Source organism: Centroberyx affinis, unplaced genomic scaffold, assembly GCF_046629955.1.
Source record: "Centroberyx affinis isolate AG114_WGS23_722 - 3 ecotype Tasmania unplaced genomic scaffold, CSIRO-AGI_Caff_v1 ptg002871l_1, whole genome shotgun sequence".
In the NCBI taxonomy this organism is placed as follows: Eukaryota; Metazoa; Chordata; class Actinopteri; order Beryciformes; family Berycidae; genus Centroberyx; species Centroberyx affinis.
The window spans coordinates 109065-127653 of NW_027281004.1; the positions used below are offsets into that span (position 1 = coordinate 109065).

An 18589-nucleotide genomic window follows, 5' to 3' on the forward strand; every position below is an offset into this window, starting at 1 on the left:
GGCCTAATGACGTCATGTTGCTCGGTGGGTGGGCGTTGTTCTTTGTCTCTCTGTCTCCGTCTACTGGACAACTGAAGTACTATCAGATACAATGCTGATACTTTTTAGTCATTTACAAACATGCTTGAACGATTAAAATGACTGCAGTAGCTGAGATTCATTCCCTATAGAAATGTTATCATGCTATTCTATTATCTGATTTGATATTTTTGCAGCCTTATGTACCAAACACATGCAAACACACTCACAGGACTTATGATCCCTTATCAATAACAGAAATCCTAACTAAACGAGAAGAAAGAAATCAGTAAACTCTCCACAAAAGCAGACAGTTGGGGGTTTATGTATTTTAATTCATTATGATGCTACATGATCCATGATGGTTGCTTTTATTATCTTCTTCCTTTACTACATTTTGTTAATAATTTTGCCAGTTATCTTTTTAAGTCATTTTTATTTTTATGTACATACAAAACAGTATCCAATTACTTTGTGGTTACATCATTGTGTGACTGTGTCTCTTGCATGTGTGGTCTGAAGCTCTGATGCGTTTTTCTTTTTTTTTTTAAATGTAGTGTGTATTCACAGGTCAGTCCTCCTCCCAGCCGCCCACATCTCCACTCCCCGATCTCCCTCAGGCAACGGAAAATACAGTTTCTTTTTTATTTTGTTTTTACAACTGAGTGTGCTTAGATGGTCGCTTGATAGCCGAGACAGTATACTGTCTTGGTTATCAAACAACCACCAAGCCCCCAAAAAAAGGAAACAACAGAAAAAAGATGAACGAAAAAGAAACAAAAACACATACACACAAACCGATAAACCAGACTCGAGATGGTCCCTTTTGAAAAATGACAGTAATTGATTTTTTTTTTTTTTGGATAATATAATTTCAACACACAAAAAAAAGAGAGAAGAGAATAATAATAATAATAAATCCAGGTCATTCCATGCAGAACGCAGAGTGGACACTTGAATATAGTGCATCTGAATATTACAAACAACAGAAGCATCGTGGCTACATGGTAATATAAGAAAAAAAGCAAACAACTGCTGTAATACACTAGAAGACGGAAATACTACAATACTCCATGGGCAGAATTGAACGAGGCGGCCAAAACTATCGTTATATACTGTTATATATTGTAAATGTCCAAGTTGGTTTTGCATAACAAGTCCACTGGTTTAAGATAAGGGGGGAAATAAGGTATTTTTTTTCTGATGCCACTCTCTCTCTCTTTCTCTCTCTTTCTCTCTTTCTCTCAACCTGAGGAAGAAATCATCAACAGTCTGTAAATCGAAGTGTTAAGCGGGCAAATCTGATGCCTTGAACACAACTTTGTATGCTTTTTCATTATATCTACTTCACTGTGCAGCATGAATTAAAAGTCCATGTGATGAATCTGAATTTTACAAATGGGCAAAATAAAATATGGATTCACTGAAATAAAAAATAAACAACCTACTGGCTCGTCGGTTGGGTCTGACTGGGACTGAAATCATCGATATTTTAAGTGGATTTTCAACTAACACCCCCCATTTTTTTTTTCTGCTGTGTACAGGAAATCTGTTTGGATGACAGGATTTGTATTATTTTAACCACCCCTCCCTCTTCCATCATGCTAAAACTCAACCGCCCCCGATTCACCGTTTTTGTGGTTTCCTCGCGTTAAAACATTCACACACAGCCACATCTGCCTTCCTGCAGGAGGCGAAACGAACAAAAACACACACACACACACACAAAAAAATGCATGGCTTCTACTGGCTTCACTTCTTTTTTTTTTCTTCTTTTTTTTTTTAACCAGATACTGTTTAGAAGACAATACACAGAGTTTGAATCTGAAAAAGTCTTTCGCTGATCCCTTTGCATTTCCCCTCCTCTCCTTATGCATTATCAGAATCAAGTGGAAGAGAGATTATTAGGAGAGGAACTTTGGATCGTCTCCTCGTTATGCAATGCGATTAAGTAATGTGAAGACTAAAGAGTCGATAAGGAATCAATGAAAGACTTGAAGACGTTCAACCACAGCATTAGCCACTCCCACAGACCATAAATCGTTATCTGTGCAAGTCGGGGAAGATGGTTTAGGAAGGAAGGAAGGATGGACGGAAAGAACAGATCAGAGATGGTGATTATTTCCACACAAAAAAAAAAAAAGAAAAAAAAAAAAAGAAAGGCAAGACCTGTGACGAAAACTTTCTCACTCGTGGGTTAACTTGAATCGCCTTCCTTCGTTTTATTTTTTTACACATTAAATAATTTTCATCCTCTACTCTGACAAACCTTCGTGATATTGCCTTAAATGCTAAAAAAAAACAACAAAAAAAAACAAACAAACAAACCCGAGAACAGAAAATCAACAAAAAAAAACCCAGAAGACATCCCCATCGTCGTCGTTTGTCCTCCCTAGCATGCCGTCCGTCCGTCCGTCACTATGCTCTGTCCGTCTGTCTCTACAGGGCTAGCTTGCCGATGATGACTCCGATGACGAAGAAGAGCACGCCGAGCGCCAGGACGCGGGTGCTTAGGCCTTCATCTCTCATGGTGGCGGTCGCCATGCCGGAGGAGGAAGAGGAGTGGGGAGCGGCCAGTGATGTCACCTTTCTCTTCCGCAGCCCGTCGTCCTCCTGCCGTACAGAGAGGGGGGGGGGGGGGGGGGGAGTCAGAGATGATGTCACACAACCTAAACATGGCATTGGTCAACCCCCCCATACAACACACACACACACACACACACACACACACACAGATTTCAGAGCATCGGCCTCTTCCACTATTCTTCACATCATGTAACCGCTTAACGGTCGATTAATTGATCCGACAGAAAATTATAGATTATAGACAGAATTAGATTATAATTTGATGTTTCACAAATGATAAGATTTGCTTCTTTTCTGCGTTTCATATCATTATAAAATGAATACCTTGGGGTTTTTTTGGCTGCTGTTCAGACTAAGTAAACAATTTCAGGAATCACTTTGGTTTTGTGATGAGCATTTGTCATTATTTTTTTTACATTTTATAGACAATATAAATTGACTACTCGAAAAAATGATTGATAGATTAATGGACAATGAAAATAACGCCTGATGCACATTTTCTCCTCTTCACTGTGGCACTACAACATAAAGTATTTCTGTGCCACTTGACTTCTAAAGTAAAACAACTGCCACCAAAAACTACTGTTGTGACAGGGTCCATTTTGTTATTATTCCCCAAATGCACTTGAATGCACCACAGGTTGTATTTCTGACTTCCAAAGTCAGAATCAGGAGCTGAGGACCACCTTCTTTACATGGAAAACAATGCGAAAGGCGGATGGAAAGCACCTGCCTGGTGACTTTTAGGCAAAATGGAGCATTTTCTAAAGTAGAGAATACTTTCTTGGTACATACTGTACCTCCCTCCTAGATAACTGCTTACTTAAAACTTGATGAATCATGTAATAATGTGTCTCCTTTCCTTCTTATTCTCACACAGTTCTCTAGATGTTCTTTGTTAAAGAAATGAGCAGCCAGACATAAATCAGATGCTTCATCACCTCCATGTTGGTTTTTATTTCCGACCAAAAAGCACGTGAATACAGAGACCAGACCCGTGTCCGACTTCACAACTTGGAGAAAAGTACAACCGACGTGCGCATGAATGCAGCAGGAGAGCCAGGAGGAACCAGCGGGACGAGGTTCACCTGCTCCTCATTAACCTCTCCCTGTATCTGTGTGTCTCAGCAGGCGCATTAGAGACTGAGGCACATGCAAGAGTTAACCTGCCAGAAAATCCTGTTCATTTAGATGTTTAGTGACTGTTGGACTTATCCCCAAAAGAGGGAACATCACCCCTGGCACTGGTGAATGAAGTTTGTTTTCAGTGCCAAATAAACTTGGAGGTCACAACCAGAAGGCTGTCTCCAGTGTCACACGCTGATTTTAAGATAAATTAGATTTTACGCACTTTTTAAGTTAAGTTCTGAGGAATGTTGCCAGGCATCTAGATTTGTTTGGATTTGAGTGTTTTTGACTACACAGGCGTTTAAGTGTTTGAGTGTGGAAAACCTCAGAGAAAAGCTAGTCATCATATAACCTGATGTTTCCTCCGCTACAACGAGTTAATTAATCTTTCCCAGAGGCACGTCGCTTAATGTCGCTTGTTGTTTAGCACAAAAATGATCAGTAGGTAGCTGTAACAATGTAAGGGACAACATATCTCCCAAAAAAAGCAATCTTTCTGACACAAGTCTTAACCTGATCTGTATGGTCCCTTCCTGTAGCCGGTGCTTTTTAATACAAGGCCTCGTTCGAAATTATCCCAATGGATTTTCGACCTAATCTCTGCGAACTGTGTGGGATGCAGACTCATTTATTAAAAACAGAAGGAAACTGAACTGAAGCGATGGAGGGATCATTTACATTTTATGCACTTAGCCGACTCTCTTATCCAGAGTGACTTACATTGAGTGCAACAGTAGAATACGCTTCAATTATTAGATCAACATAACAGGCAGCCATTGGCAAGGAGCACAAGAGCCAAGGCCTCAGCTCAGACATAATAATTGAAGGGTCACATTCCAATTTCAATGCTATATATCCATTTTGGAAAACATGCTGCCCAATCACTGCTCAATATTTAAAAAATGCAGATGATTGAATCAAATAAAATGGTACTACTTTGTAGCCGAGATTCCTGAGATTGCTGTTGATTTAAATTTGTTCCATAGTGTGTTTTATTCTCAAGACGGCCATCGTTTTGTCAGAGAATACGTCACTTTTTTCAAATATTTGACACCTCATTTGGGAATTAAACTAAAAATATTCAGGCAGAATGGCAGAAAAGGTAGATTTTTTTTGGGGTCGTTTTCCTCACCCTGATCTGTTTGTTTTCTTCCCGTAGCCTCTGCACCTCCATCTGCAGCCGCTTGCACTCCTCCATGATCTTCTTCACCTCTCCATCATCCAGGGAGGCGCTGGCGGACTTGGGCAGGGCGGAGTGCTCAGTCTTAACAGGAGAGGTAGAGGAAGACACAGTTTTGTTGCTTTCACTCTCATGCTGTGGAGAGAGAGTTGGGGGGGTGGGGTGGAGGAGGGGAGGAGGAGACGCAGAGACGTGCAGAGACGTGGCAGGGAGTGGGATGAGAGTAGAAACAGAAAGAAATCATAATAAATGAATAAAAGAGTAAAATAAAGCATGTAGTGGGTGATATAGCAATGCGGTGCAGACGGGTGGGAGATTTATTGAGGGGCTGGTGGTGAATTTGTATGTAAAGCTTCTATGAACAAAATGATCTGTGTGCTGCTAGTAAAATGAAGAAAACAAAATACTGAGCAAAAGGGGCAAAAAATGAGACTGTGAGGAAACATGCAATGTGAAATCTTACTCTGCAGTAACACTTGCCATTTGGATGTGATTTCTGAGATGTGATTGTAAAGATCTGATTTTGTAAGATCACATTGCTGTATATCCACACGGCCTGAAATTTTTCCCTTTTCATCTCAAAATGAGCAAATTACGATTTTCTGGTATGATTGGATGATTGAAGTGGCACAGAAAACAACAACGGTAGCCTAAGAGTTGGGCTTGTACTTACAGTTTTGTCATTTTCTAGTGGCATCTCAAATGCGCATCTCAACTTTGAATCCATCAGCTCTTCTGGCTTCGCCTCCTTCCACTGTACACAAGAACAAAGGGAGGGGCAGAGAAAGACAGAAAGAAGGACAAAGAGGCAATTGGTAAGAACTCGTTTATCCAGTGAGTCTGCTGTCAACAGTATCAGATCCTTTCTTTCTTTCATGTAAATCTAAGTTATAACATACAGGATACTTCAAAATGTAAATCTAAGTTATAACATACAGGATACTTCAAAATGTAAATCTAAGTTATAACATACAGGATACTTCAAAAGCTTGCATATCATCAGTATCCTACAGAAAGCTTCCATCTCCTAAAAGTTAACATTTTCAGAAATTGAAAAAAAACAAAAACTGGGTGACTTATATAGAATTGATGCCAATGTATTTTGGGCATTTTACAGTCTATAGATGGAGACAGTCAAAATATTGTAAATTACAATATTCAAAAGGGTTCAACTAGCAATAGATGTTTTCTGAAAGTCACAGATGCGTTTCATCAAAAAAGTAATGTCAAGTAGTTTCAGACATAAAGGAGTCATAAGTTACATAATCAGTGAAAAATGTATGTTTTTCATATGATGATAATCCACGATTTAATGTTATGTTCAGATACTCACAACGCCCTCCATGTCAGTCATGTCGTATGGAGCCAGCAGGGACTGCACCATGAATTTGTGTTTACTCTTTTCATTGGGATCATAGTCAAAAGGCTGTAGCATAACTGTGGACAAAAACAATAACAGAAGGGAAGGCCAGAACATTATGGTGAGAGTAACTTCCTGCATTTCTCAATAACTGTTATGCAACCAAATGAAAAGCGTCAGGTCTGTAATGCTTGACCTGTTTATTCCTCGTGGACTGATTACTTTTATTTTATTTTGCTGCTGGATAATCACTTACTCACTTACTGCAGAGTAAAATGCCTGAGGTTAAGTCAATTTGTTTGATAGCAGTTTGACAACTGCTATTCAAACGTAATAGAACGTAATAGAAGAGAAATAAAGCACAACTCAAGTTGACTGAACTTGTCTTTTAAAGCACGGGTCCCATGCCATCCCATCAAGTCGTGTATGCTTCTGCCAAAAATGGGACATGACCTTGCAAACCTCAACCTTGCAGTGATACGGCTGGGCGATACGGACAAAATTAACACCATGATAATCAAGTTAAATTATTCCAATAGGGATATACAACAATATCATATGCAAAATCACAAGTTAAATAGATGTTTATCACATTAATATATAGTGTAACAAACTTAAACTCCCTAATTTGTTTCAGATCTTATTTTGTGAGATTTCAATTAGTATTTGCGTTTTCTCTTCAATTTAGAAAACAGAACTGTGTATCACGATAACTGGAATCTTATTATTTCATTGCAATATAATCCTATTGAAAGAAAATAATGTTAAGGACTTCCTTTGTTGCCCAGAAACCAAAAATGCTTCCTGGTTGCTCAGCAGACCATGGCCATGGTGTCTGCCATGTGCTAACAACACTGTGGGTTTGAAACCGGCTCCTCACCCACGTTGCAAGAGGATTCAAAAATGGTTACGAACCAGAAACGTTGATGGAGGTTCCAGCGTCAATGATGCCACTGTTGGGGCGCACGCAGTATCTACGAGGCGCGGTTGTCTTGACTTTGAAACACACATTTCTATCTGTGGGGTTGCTGAGCTTCAGAGTGGCAGTGACGACATCTGTAAACGGGCCTGAAGAGGACACAAAGAAGCATGTAATAGTGTTAGTGACTGAGGTGTGTGTGTGTGTGTGTGTGTGTAAATTTCCACACTTGCTTGGTAGTTTGGAAGCAATTACTTGGTTTGTTTGTTTGGTGCATGGCATTGTTTCCAAGTTACAACTCAAACTGAGTGAGCACTTCAGGCTTTCACCAGAATTTGACAGAATTTGACAAAGCACATGCATATTATGAATCTGCAAGTATGAAAGTGTGAGTAGGGGTGTGTGAGTGTGTCTGTGAGGGAGTTAACAGAGCCCGCTGTAAACATTACACATTAAACACTGAAATGGTGGAAATGGCAGCATAGTGTGCAGGCTTTTTTATTATTACTATTCATGCCCCGCCCTCAGCCAAACACATATGGATAGACTGGCTGTTGTAGTAAACTTCATAGATAGGCGTGTCTGACATTGAGCTGCTAATGTATTCTAATGGTTTGACAATGGTTCAGATCACCCTCACCTTGCTGAAACACTGTCCTTCTGTGAGGCTACCCTAGTATCTTTAATGAGGCAGATTAGAAATATTGAGCCTATTTCAACAGCCAGTGTGTTTGAGAAACAGCCTCACTCTGCTCTAATCAGTTGGAGACATGCTGCTAGCCTGAGCATCAGTAACTGAGTGGGTGTACGCACCTCTGCTTGGCTCATCTTTGCATACAAGGCCTGCATCAATCAATACACAGCCTACTATTGAGCCCATCACCTTAGACCATCACCTGACCCGAGTCTACAGCAGTATCACACCCGAACCAATTATTACACAACAAAATGTATATTTATTCCTGAATCCTGACCCACCCACTCAGCCACTAATTCCATAACCGTTAAGGCCTGGATATAGAAAAGCTGACAAAGAATTCAGGTTGCACAGTGAGAATAACGGTAAAGCTCTCAATCATGACATAGCTTGCTAGCTAATAATATTGTGAAATGTGCATGATGAGGCTAAGCAGTGCCCCCTGATCGTAGAAAATGCTAGAAGAGTCCATTCTTAGCAGCCAGTTGATATTGTATAAAGATGAAATGTGTTTATGAGTATTTCAAATCACAACAATTAACATTCTATCACAGTCATGGATTAAAAGACTGAGCATAGTTAGCAAATGACTGAATTAAAGAAATGGGACGACGGGCCTGGCTTGACGGTGCAATGACAGGTAGCTTTGCTAGCTAGCGAGCTATTTCGCTGAATGCTACCTAGCTAGCTGGTTAGCATCGTCGCACAGCGTCGTTTCACCTGTCATCGCCACTACCGGGAGAAGAATCGCTGTACAAGCCGCACACAACTGTACAGCACAGTCACTGTCACATATTTTCAAAAGTGAACCAACTAACAAAATAAGCAGCATTAATTGAGTTAACTAGAAACCGATACGGTAACATTTCTGACTGGTAGCTAACGTTACCTAGCCGCTCTCTGCCTACTCTGACTGGAGCCACAGTGGCAGCAGGCCCTGCCCTCTGCCTTTACCTCTGAATTTCAGTTCGTGTTGTGGCTCTAGCACCAGGACTTGTTCTGGTCTGGCCATGTCCCAGAGCTTCGGGGTTTCTTCCTGTCGTGACTGCGAGGACAGCAATAAACCGCGGCTGTCGTAAGGTAGTGACGCTGGCTCCCGGAGATAACAGCCCGTCCTCGGTTTCCTACGGGAAGGAGGATGATTACAAATGCACCACTCGGACTGCCACCGACAGCTGGTAGCGTGCTAATGCTAACGTTAGCAACAGAGGGAAGGGAAGGAAGGAAGGAGCGGTGCAACGTCACGCGAGGGGTGGGGCTCGTGCGGGATGTCAGCTGGTCTCGTGATTGTAAAAAAAAAAAATGAAGCTTTCACATCATCATGGCTACAAATCTAACGTATGGGAGTGATACTGATCCTTACAGTGTTACTTTGTAATCAATCAACAGATTTGAACTCACCACATCCACTTCACTCAGCTGAAATATTCTGACAGGGATTCAGAAAAGGGCAACGGTCCCTTGAGCAAGGCATTCATTCTGCCATTGACTGGTTGCAGTGGCTGCCCTGTGTAAGTTTCGACCTGACTAGACTCTATGGCGTTAGACTGGATAATCTAACTGCTGCTGCATCCTGTACTTTACCTTCTATATCTGGAATCCACCCAAAACCCCAAAGAGTCAATTTCTTCCTGTCGATACTCTTCAGACATTGAGCTGAAATGCAGTAGAGTGAAGCCTCAGGTTTTTTTTTTAAATTTCAGTGCAAATCTGCGACTGAGCAACCAGAAACTCTTGCTCATAAATGCCAGATACAACAATAACAAGACCACATATGAATCATGAAATGGCTGAGTCAGTAGCAACTGTTTCCCAAAACCGCTGTTCTTCCACTGTTGGAGTTGAAGAGTCAATTTATCTCGACCCCCCCATACAAAAAGACAGATTTCAAAAAAGCTGATTCAAGAAATCCCTGAGTCGTGCAATACCACCTCTCCCTGTGTTCAATTCTCCACTATTCCCTATGTGTGTTTCTCACCCAGGGGAGCAGGATAGGCAGATAACCATGAAAACATCAATAGCATGTAATGGATGTTTTTAATAATTAAAATAAAATTCTTCTGGATGTCTTGTAGATGAGAATGTCATACTAATCAATTATCTCATATTGAATACTAGAGAAGTTATTTCATGCTATTTGTTTTAGTTCAGACCGACAGTCCTTGTACTGAATTACAGTGGAGACCCAACACTACTGCTCTTTAATTCATGCATTTGTATCTGTTAGTGTGGAAATACATTAGTTTATCATTGAGATTAATACAGTTGATAAGAACCACTGATTTCTAGCATATGCAACTGAGAGGTGGCTCTGCATGCTGTCCTTTTATTTTTGTATATCCTTGAAAAAAATCCAAGTGGGAATGTTACGAATCTGTACATTTGCTTTTCATTATCGGGAGATGCTACCCTTTTCTCTTTTTGAGCAGCATGACTCTTTGAATGTCTTTTCTCATTTTCAGACACTGAATTCCTCATGGAAATACAGAAAAAAAATTCCCCCGTTAACATGAGTGAGCAGATGAATAACTTGGAGCCATGTATGTGTTTGTTCCAGTATGATTTTGTTCCTTATCCCATTATGCTTTCCTCATTTTATCCCTTTGGCCAACCCCCCCGCACCAGTTTAGTGTATAAATATAGAGTGGTTTGTTTAGTTTACCATTCACATTATGCATTACACTAACTCCTGATATAAAGAGATTTGTTAGAAGTTATAGTGTTAGGCCATATTGCCATCAGCAGAATCAGAAATGAAATGACTTAAAGGAATATTTCGCCCTAAAATGGAAAATTCTCTTAAGATCCATTTACCTCCTTTCCAGCTGAAACTCCACTGAAGTTTGTGGGACCACCAAACAACCAAACACACAGAGTTAGTCACTGTACTTCCATCTCAGCCTTCTCCCAAACTATTGAAGTTAACAGGACCGTCTTGTTACAGCTCCAAAAAAAGAAACAAACATAAAATGGGGTAATGAAATTAGGTAAATATTGGACTTTTGGACATACAGTGTAATCGTTTGGCTACAAAACACTTGGACTACACTGCATGAGCTGTGAGATTTTATTTAGTTTTCTTTGGCGCTGAAAAAGGAGTGTCCTGCTAACTTCAGTTGGGAGAAGGCTGAGGTGGAACTACGGGGGCAAACTTGCTCTGTGTTTGGTGTCCTACCAACTTCAGTGGAGTTTCGATTGGCATGGGGCTAGATAAAAACTGAATTGTCATTTTGGGGCAAACTATTCCTTTAACCTCTTGAGTTTCCCGTTAAATTTCCTCTTATGTAGCTTCAAAGTTAGAAAAAACATTTTTTTCCAAACTGGACAACAATGTCACACACATATTCTGTATCTGCTCGTTCAAACGCTTCAATGAAGCTGTAGCTGCTTATATTGAGTGAAATATTCAAACGCAAGGCGGCGTTTTTTTATGGCTGCACCATTAAATCAAATGTAAAAAAATCTAGGTGTTTTGTGCACCATTTTTCACACATTTCCCTGTAATTCAGCCTGACATGTTTGGTATGTTTGGAGACCTTGAGATCTTGACTAGAATTTAAAATAAAGTTGTGTGGGTTTGAACAAAGCTTGGCTGGGAAACATGTTTGTAATGATTGACCTGCATGTGGAACCTTAGGGTAGAAGTCAGTTCATTTTTGATTCTGTTGATGGTAATTTGGGACATGAATATAACTTCCCTGTGCTATGAATCCCTGTATATCAGGAGTTATACATCTGGGATAGAAGAGGGTTGTATATTCACACCTTGACCACTGAGGGACTGAACCGGAGCCAACTGCAGGAGGGGAGTTAGTCACTCATTTAACTCCGAACCTGAATTTCCACATAACTGGGGTTCAAACCAGGGACCTTCCTTTGAGAAACTCACTTTCCAAACTTCACGATTGTCCAAAAGCGGCTCAAAAGGAAGTGACTAGTAAAACGAACAGGAAACTCCACTTCCTCTAGCACCAATTTACAACAACACTCCCTGCTGTTGATGTAAAGTCAAGGATAAGGTTGCAGAACCGCCACTTTGGGGAAAAAGGACAAAATAGGATGGCCTGTGTGTGTGTGTGTATTTGTGTGTGTGTGTGTGTGTAATGACGGACCTGTTGCTGTCTGCACCAAAAAAAACCTTTATTTCTCAGAGCTCCTGTTCAGAAAGTAGAGACCCATATTTGATGTACACAGTAAATGAAGACTAGGGCACTGAAGTGAAGAGATGCTAATACTGTACAGGCCGCCTCTGTTGTGCAAGGCTGGGAAGGAGGAACCCCCCCCCTCATCAGAAAATAAACGGAAATTATTTTTTTTTTTTTTTCTTTTTTTTCCATTTTGTCTTTCTTTAGCAAAAGAAAAAGATTTGTGTAGAAACAAGCAATGTTTTGCATTTGGGTATTTCTTATCACCTTTACTTTAAAGCAAAAAAAAAAAAAAAGGCTGAAGGAAATTAAAAATGTAAATAAACACTTCTCATCTCCTCTTAAACCTTCAAAATGTCCTTTGCAGATGTCACGGATGAAACAAAAGAAACCTGAACACAACTTCAGTTGAAAGGATTTAAGTTATAGCAATACGCACACTATCAAGTGTACAATTTGTCAAGGTTCATTTGATTCTAATAAAATACTTTTTTTTTTTTTTTTTTTAAACCCATATACATTTCATATATTTATCTTTTTGGGGTATATGGATCCAAAAATAGACATTTAAATCATAAAGAGAGAATGGGGGGGGGGGGGGGGGGGGTGGAGATAGGGGACAGAAATAAAACTTCAAAAAGCTACGAATGGTTGTCCTCTGTCCCCGAGGAGAAAGAGGAGAGATGAGAAGAAAGAGAGAGACAGAGAAAGAGAGAGAAAGAGAGAGAGGAGGTGGCGAGGGAGGCAGGGAGTTAGGAGGGGATTGGCCAAGCTATACAGCGCAGTATGACACCCACTTTAGCTCATTACACACGTACAGTCGTGATCAAGGCACAGGGATCTTCTAAAAGTTTTTTTTTTTCTCAATAAAGTTGTACAAAATAATACATTTTACAGTCTGTACAAGAATAATAGTTCAGCAGTAAAGTAAAGACAGACATACAAAGGAGCCAGAGGTGGGAGGAGGGAGGAGGAGAGGAGAGATGGAGGGAGGGAGGAGTGAAGGGGAGGCAGGTGTCTGACCACATGAGTAAAGATTAGTGTCCCATTGGTTGATGTCATCTTCTTCCTTTTTTAATTTCAGGATTATTACTATTATTATTTTTTCTTTTTTCCTCTATAGAAACAAAGCGTCGCCAGTAAGGGAACAGTGCAGGGAGGAAGGAGGTGGTGAAGAGAGAGGAGGAGGAGGAGAAGAAGGGAGAGAGAGAGGGGGGGAGGGGGGAGGGGGGATGAATCAAGCCGGACCAAGAGCGAGAGAAACCAGCAGAGGAGAGAAAGGAAAAGGGAGAGAACGATCGAGACAGAGAGAGAGTAAGATAAAGAAAGAGAGCGCACAGGGCACGATGGCACAAAAAGTCTACACAGACAGAAAACAGCTGTGGAGACAGTAAAACAGGGTCAATCATGACAAGATGACAGTTCTCTTTAACTTATATGGTACTGTACTGTAGAAGGATGCTTTTTGCCCTCCGTTTGTGAAGTTCAGTAAAAGTTGGCGTTTTTTGTTTCGTTTGTTTTTTTTTCTCGTTTAAACTCAGTATATATATATATATGTATATATATATATATATATATATATATATATATATATATATTTATGTATCCTCCTCGTGTGTTTCGCTGCGCCGCCAACGAGGCAAAGTCAGGCGGCAAAAACAATCCTGCGGAGAAGCCGAGGGAGCGATGATCATCGTCGTCCCGCTCAAACGAGTCCAAACTCCGCCGGAGAGAGAAATTCACATCGGTGTTGGTGGCCCTGTCCCCTTTCCCCCCCCCCCGCCCCCCCCCCGCCCCGCCCCGCCCCGCCCCCGAAACCCCCCTGAGCCCTCCGACTGTTCACAACACGCCCCTGGTCCTTTTGTCAGTCTATGTGGTTTAACACCGCTGCTCCTCGGGGGCTTTGGCTGTCAGTCCCGTTAAATCTCGAAGTCCCGCGCCCAAAAAAAAAAAACTCAGTCGGCAAACGGGCCAATCGATCAAACCGGTCGCTTGCTGGCAGATCGGCAAGTTTCAGGACTCACCAGCCAGCGAAGTCCGGCAAAAAAGCGTGTGTGATACGTTTCCGTGTGCAAGCAGATACCGCGGTTGACTTCATGAATGTTTCTGTCTGTCTGTGTGTGTGTGTGTGTGTGTGTGTGTGTGATTGTGTGTGTGAGTGAAGGGCAGCTGTGAGAGGAAGGATCGGTGCTTGCGTGTGTGTGTGTGTGTGTGTGTGTGTGTGTGTGTGTAACGCGCTTTATGTAAGTCCTGAGCACAGTGCTTGTGTGTTTCTGTTTTCGTGTTAAATACAGTGGAGTTCAGCTGATCTGTGGCATGATGTGTTTATTCTCTATATGCATTATTTCAACAGTAATCTCCATTTTCCAGGTTTGCGCTGCAGTAGTTAAGTAAGCTCTTTCAAATTTTCATCTCAGCCTGAACAGAGGAGGAGGAGGGAGGGCGGGGGGGGGGGAGTCTCACAATCTGAACCTCAGCTCAAATCGAACCCTTTCCCTTTCCTTTCCTCACCCCAAAAAAATACAGGTCAGTAGGGGTCGGACGTGAAGGTGTGTGTGGGGGGGGGTTTTTTAGGGGATTTTAGGAAAGGAGCGAGCAGTGGGTGGAGGGGCGGAGTCAGATGATGAGGAGGAGGAGTTTGGCTAAAGGTGGAGTCCGTTTATGCGTCTCCCCGTCTTACACGTCCATCAAAACAGCTTTCTACTGCAGGTAGGGAGGCTGCAGGTAGGGAGGGGGGTGGGGGTGGGGGGGGAAGGTCAGAGTTCAGGGTTCAGAGTCTGTTCATGTGTGTGTGTGTGTGTGTGTGTGTGTGTGTGTGTGTGTGTGTGTGTGTGTGTGTGTGTGTGTGTGTGTTTTGGCCCCCCTCCCCTCCCTGGTTCCTTCACAAGAGCTCACATTGCTGCGGAAGAGGGGAGTTCAGAGACTCGGGGTTCAAAGTTCGATCGTTTTTTTTGTTTTGTTGTTGCTGTCGTTGTCGTCATCGTTGTTGTTGTTGTTGTTGTTGTTGTTGTTGTTGTGTGTGTTTCTGGCCGCACACCCTTCCTCTCCCATCACAACAGCTCGTACTGCCGCAGGTGCATCCGCTGGATGATGTCTCGACAGTCGTTGAAGACGCGGCGGATGTTTTCCGTGTCGACGGCGCAGGTGAAGTGGGGGTAACAGTAGTGCCGCCCGTCTCCGCTCGCTGTGCTGATCCTCTGCAGGAGGAGGAGACAACATGATGGAGGAAAAGGGGATGAAGTCATTGATCAAGGACATTTGTGATTAAAGAAAGTCGTCATGTCTCCTAGGGCTGGGCGATATGGCTGAAATCAATATGATAATCATAAGGATTTTTCCAGATATCAATATATATCACGATATGGTTCATGTATGCAAAATCACGTTAAATAATCAAATTAATGTTCATCTCATTTAACCGAGTGGTGATGTTAGGTGTGATGTCAAACAAAACTGAAATTTTCAAATAATATTCCTACCATACCTCATTTTATCAGAGTTTTTAAGTAAAATTTGCTTGTCATCATCAATTCAGACAGCAGAAATGTGTGTCACGATATTAAAATATCTTCATATCATCACGATATGATTCCACTGAAAGACGATAAACTATAATATTGAATTATCGCCCAGCCCTAATGTCGCCCCCTGTTGTCTGCGTTCAAAACTGACCATCAGAATGAACTCCATGGTTTGTACTAGTGCGGAAAAGATTTGTCGATCAATATATATGTATATGTATATATAATATAACATTTGTGAAGCTCTCTCTGTTTCATATCATTAGATAATGACTACTTTGGGGTTTTTGGCCTGCTGGTCAGACTAAGTAATTTTAAGAATCACTTTGGGCTCTGGTAACTTGTGATGGACATTTGTCACTATTTCTGACACTTTATACACTAAACGATTCATCGATTAATCCAAAAAACAAATTTGATAGATTAATCGATAATGAAGATACTTGTTAGTTGCACCTCTTCACCTGTTTCCTGTGACACTGCAAAATGCTATAAACACTATAGCACTATAGCTCCAATCATTCAGAGCAGAAGTGAGGCTGCAGCTGTACTTCTCTTGTACACTGTTATAACTTTGCCAAAAAAAATAACTGATGTGCCTCAGTGTCCCAAAATGACTGAAGTTCAAGCTGTTACTAATTTATAATCAATTATTAAAAATCCCTCTATGGTAAAATGAATGGCGTTTTTTTTTTTTTTTTTTCTTTGAACGCAACCAGCAGATACTGTAAGTTGACACCTTCCCTCCCCATAAATATTTCAAAGTAACAGAGTTGCTCATGGGCTGTTGACGTTTTCTCAAGCAGCGACGAGTGTCTCCAATTCTTGTTGATATTTCACAGATTTCTTTAAAGCCCACACACACACACACACACACACACACACACACACACACACACACACACACTCAGGCCGAATTTAACTCATTACAAAAAATAATTCATACACAAGCAAACAGGTTGCGTCTGCACCTACCAGGAATTCATCTCGTATGAAGTACTTTGCCCTTGTAACACGTGGATCTTCTCCAGGCTCCGGTGTCGCTGCAGGAGGAGAGAGAGGGGGAGGAGTCAGGAGGAGAGAGAGAGGGGGAGGAGTCAGGAGGAGAGAGAGGGGGAGGAGTCAGGAGGAGAGAGGGGGAGGGGTCAAGAGGGGGAGGAGTCAAGAGGAGAGACAGGGGGAGGAGTCAGGAGGAGAGAGAGGGGGAGGAGTCAGGAGGAGAGAGAGGGGGAGGAGTCAAGAGGAGAGGGGGTGGAGTCAGGAGGAGAGAGAGGCTATTGAGACCGACTTTCTCACAACACACAATCTTAAAGTTACAAGGAAACGACATTTGGATGGCATCTTACTTCTGCAATTCAATTCATTTCCAGTTGAAACTGTCGGTGGTTGTTTAGAAATGGGCGGGTCGGACCAATACAAACATGGAAAGTGATTCACTATTCGCTATTGAAGTGTCACAAATTTCAGATTCTTCAAAATGAATAAATTCCAGCCACCGGGATGCAACGATAGTGGTTTAGGAAAAGGAGACTTGAAATTTGTGCAGTTGCAGGTTATATATGATCGGAGGGGCGATTGGTCAAAAATCTGTGATGGTATTATTGGTTGAAATGTTTATGTACACCTACTGGTATCCATGAAGTAACCACTAAAAATATTACGCTTTCCAGGAAGTAATAGTAATAATAATTAATTTTGATGTAAAAATATGAGAACAAAAAAAATGTAATTTTTTTGGGGCATTTATTGTAAAAGTGTATGTTATGATGTAGGAAATTAGCTAACAAGGTCATTTTTCATTTGATTTGGACTTCAATACTTCTGTATCTACGGTGACCTCTTGTGGCTAAATGCACTAACAAATGTTTTCTGATAGGATGGACAGATTTTTAAAACCTCAAATTGAGACTCAAGAGCTCGTGCACAAGAACATGCATGTAAGCTCATGGATTTTCACAGTTGTCTATATGATATGCAGGCCTAAGACAAAAAAAAAAATGTATGCTACAAATAGTTACATTGTTGTATTTCTTAATATAAATGGGATGGGAGGCAGCTCAGGACTCCTGTAACAGTGAGGGAATTCTTTACACTGGGACATATTTGGGACAGGTGGTGAAAACTGGGACATCTTGGTGTTTTTCCAGAGAGACGAGTTTCCAGCTGGGACTGACCTGGACAATCTGGGACGTCTGGTCACCCTACTTTACAAACAACTATTACATTGTTTGTAATAACTCTAGTTTGTTCCCAAATGAGATATTCACCATTTGAAAATTTAAAAAAATGACAACTACTCTTAGAAAACGTTTCCTGGTACGAATTTAAAACAAGTTATGGACAGTAGGTAACATCCCTTGGTTGACAAAATGATAACACAATGACAGACTGGATCCACTGTATTTCGGAAGTGCTGAATGATGAACTTCGGGTGTATGAGCCATTAAATGACAGTAACAGTATACTAGGTGAGAGATATACTGGTGTAGCTGTAGTAGGCCGCTCACCGTCGTCAGGTGTGGTGTAGCGAGCAAATTCAGGAAAGTATTCCTCGATTTTGGATTTCCCTGCCAGCACCTTCTCCGCTAGCAGGTCCTGTTTATTGAGGAACAGGATGACAGAAATGGTCCGCAGCCACCTGGAGAGGACGGACAGAACTGTCAATCAGCCTTCAACACCCGGCACTCAACACGCAAACTGTTTGAGTGTGAAGAAAAACAAGAGAACTGCCTGTATCTGAACGAAATGCATGCAAATAGGATGACAGCTCTATCAATAAATGACATGAGAAATGGAGATACTCACTGGTGAAAACAAAGCAAAACAAAAATCACCAAATATGTGTCACATGGATCCCCAATTCAAACAAGCCAATTAAAAAGCCTTTAACATCATGAAATGGCTTTCTAGTTTTTGTACCTTGAGACTGCTTGAGAAAGTTTTTGTTTTTTTTAATTCCATGTAGGCAAACCTTTGGAAATTAACTTTTTCCACCAGCAAGTATCTCTGCTTCTAATGTTTACTGTGCTTGAGTG

General features: G+C 41.3%; 2 protein-coding genes across 4 annotated transcripts; both read right to left on the reverse strand.

The window, feature by feature from the left end:
* Positions 1-332: 332 nt before the first annotated feature.
* On the reverse strand, positions 333-9071 carry LOC139658329 (vesicle-associated membrane protein-associated protein B/C-like). 3 transcript variants are annotated; one of them, XM_071536430.1, is made up of 7 exons: positions 8843-9071; positions 7188-7340; positions 6246-6349; positions 5586-5666; positions 4865-5047; positions 3693-3695; positions 333-2631 (listed from the first exon to the last, which is right to left on the reverse strand). In XM_071536430.1, the coding sequence occupies exons 1-7, from the start codon at positions 8898-8900 to the stop codon at positions 2458-2460; spliced, it is 756 nt and encodes a 251-aa protein (XP_071392531.1). In that variant the 5' UTR covers positions 8901-9071; the 3' UTR covers positions 333-2457. The 3 variants fall into 3 exon arrangements, with proteins under 3 accessions (XP_071392531.1, XP_071392532.1, XP_071392530.1); XM_071536431.1 differs by lacking the exon at positions 3693-3695 and having other exon boundaries at positions 4865-4996; XM_071536429.1 differs by lacking the exon at positions 3693-3695.
* A 5468-nt stretch (positions 9072-14539) lies between these two features.
* On the reverse strand, positions 14540-18192 carry LOC139658337 (guanine nucleotide-binding protein G(s) subunit alpha; the record flags this gene model as incomplete). Its single annotated transcript, XM_071536442.1, has 3 exons — positions 14540-15230; positions 16530-16597; positions 18062-18192. Coding segments are annotated over 3 exons (346 nt in total), but the record flags the coding sequence as incomplete, so codon positions are not given.
* Positions 18193-18589: the final 397 nt, after the last annotated feature.

Coding starts and splice junctions, on each gene's coding strand:
- LOC139658329 (XM_071536430.1), bottom strand. CDS start 8,900: ATGGCCAGACCAGAACAAGTCCTGGTGCTAGAGCCACAACACGAACTG. Junction 6,350..7,187: donor AACCTCCATCAACGTTTCTG/GTTCGTAACCAT, acceptor TTTTGTCCACAG/TTATGCTACAGCCTTTTGAC. Junction 5,048..5,585: donor CACTAGAAAATGACAAAACT/GTAAGTACAAGC, acceptor CTCTCTCCACAG/CATGAGAGTGAAAGCAACAA.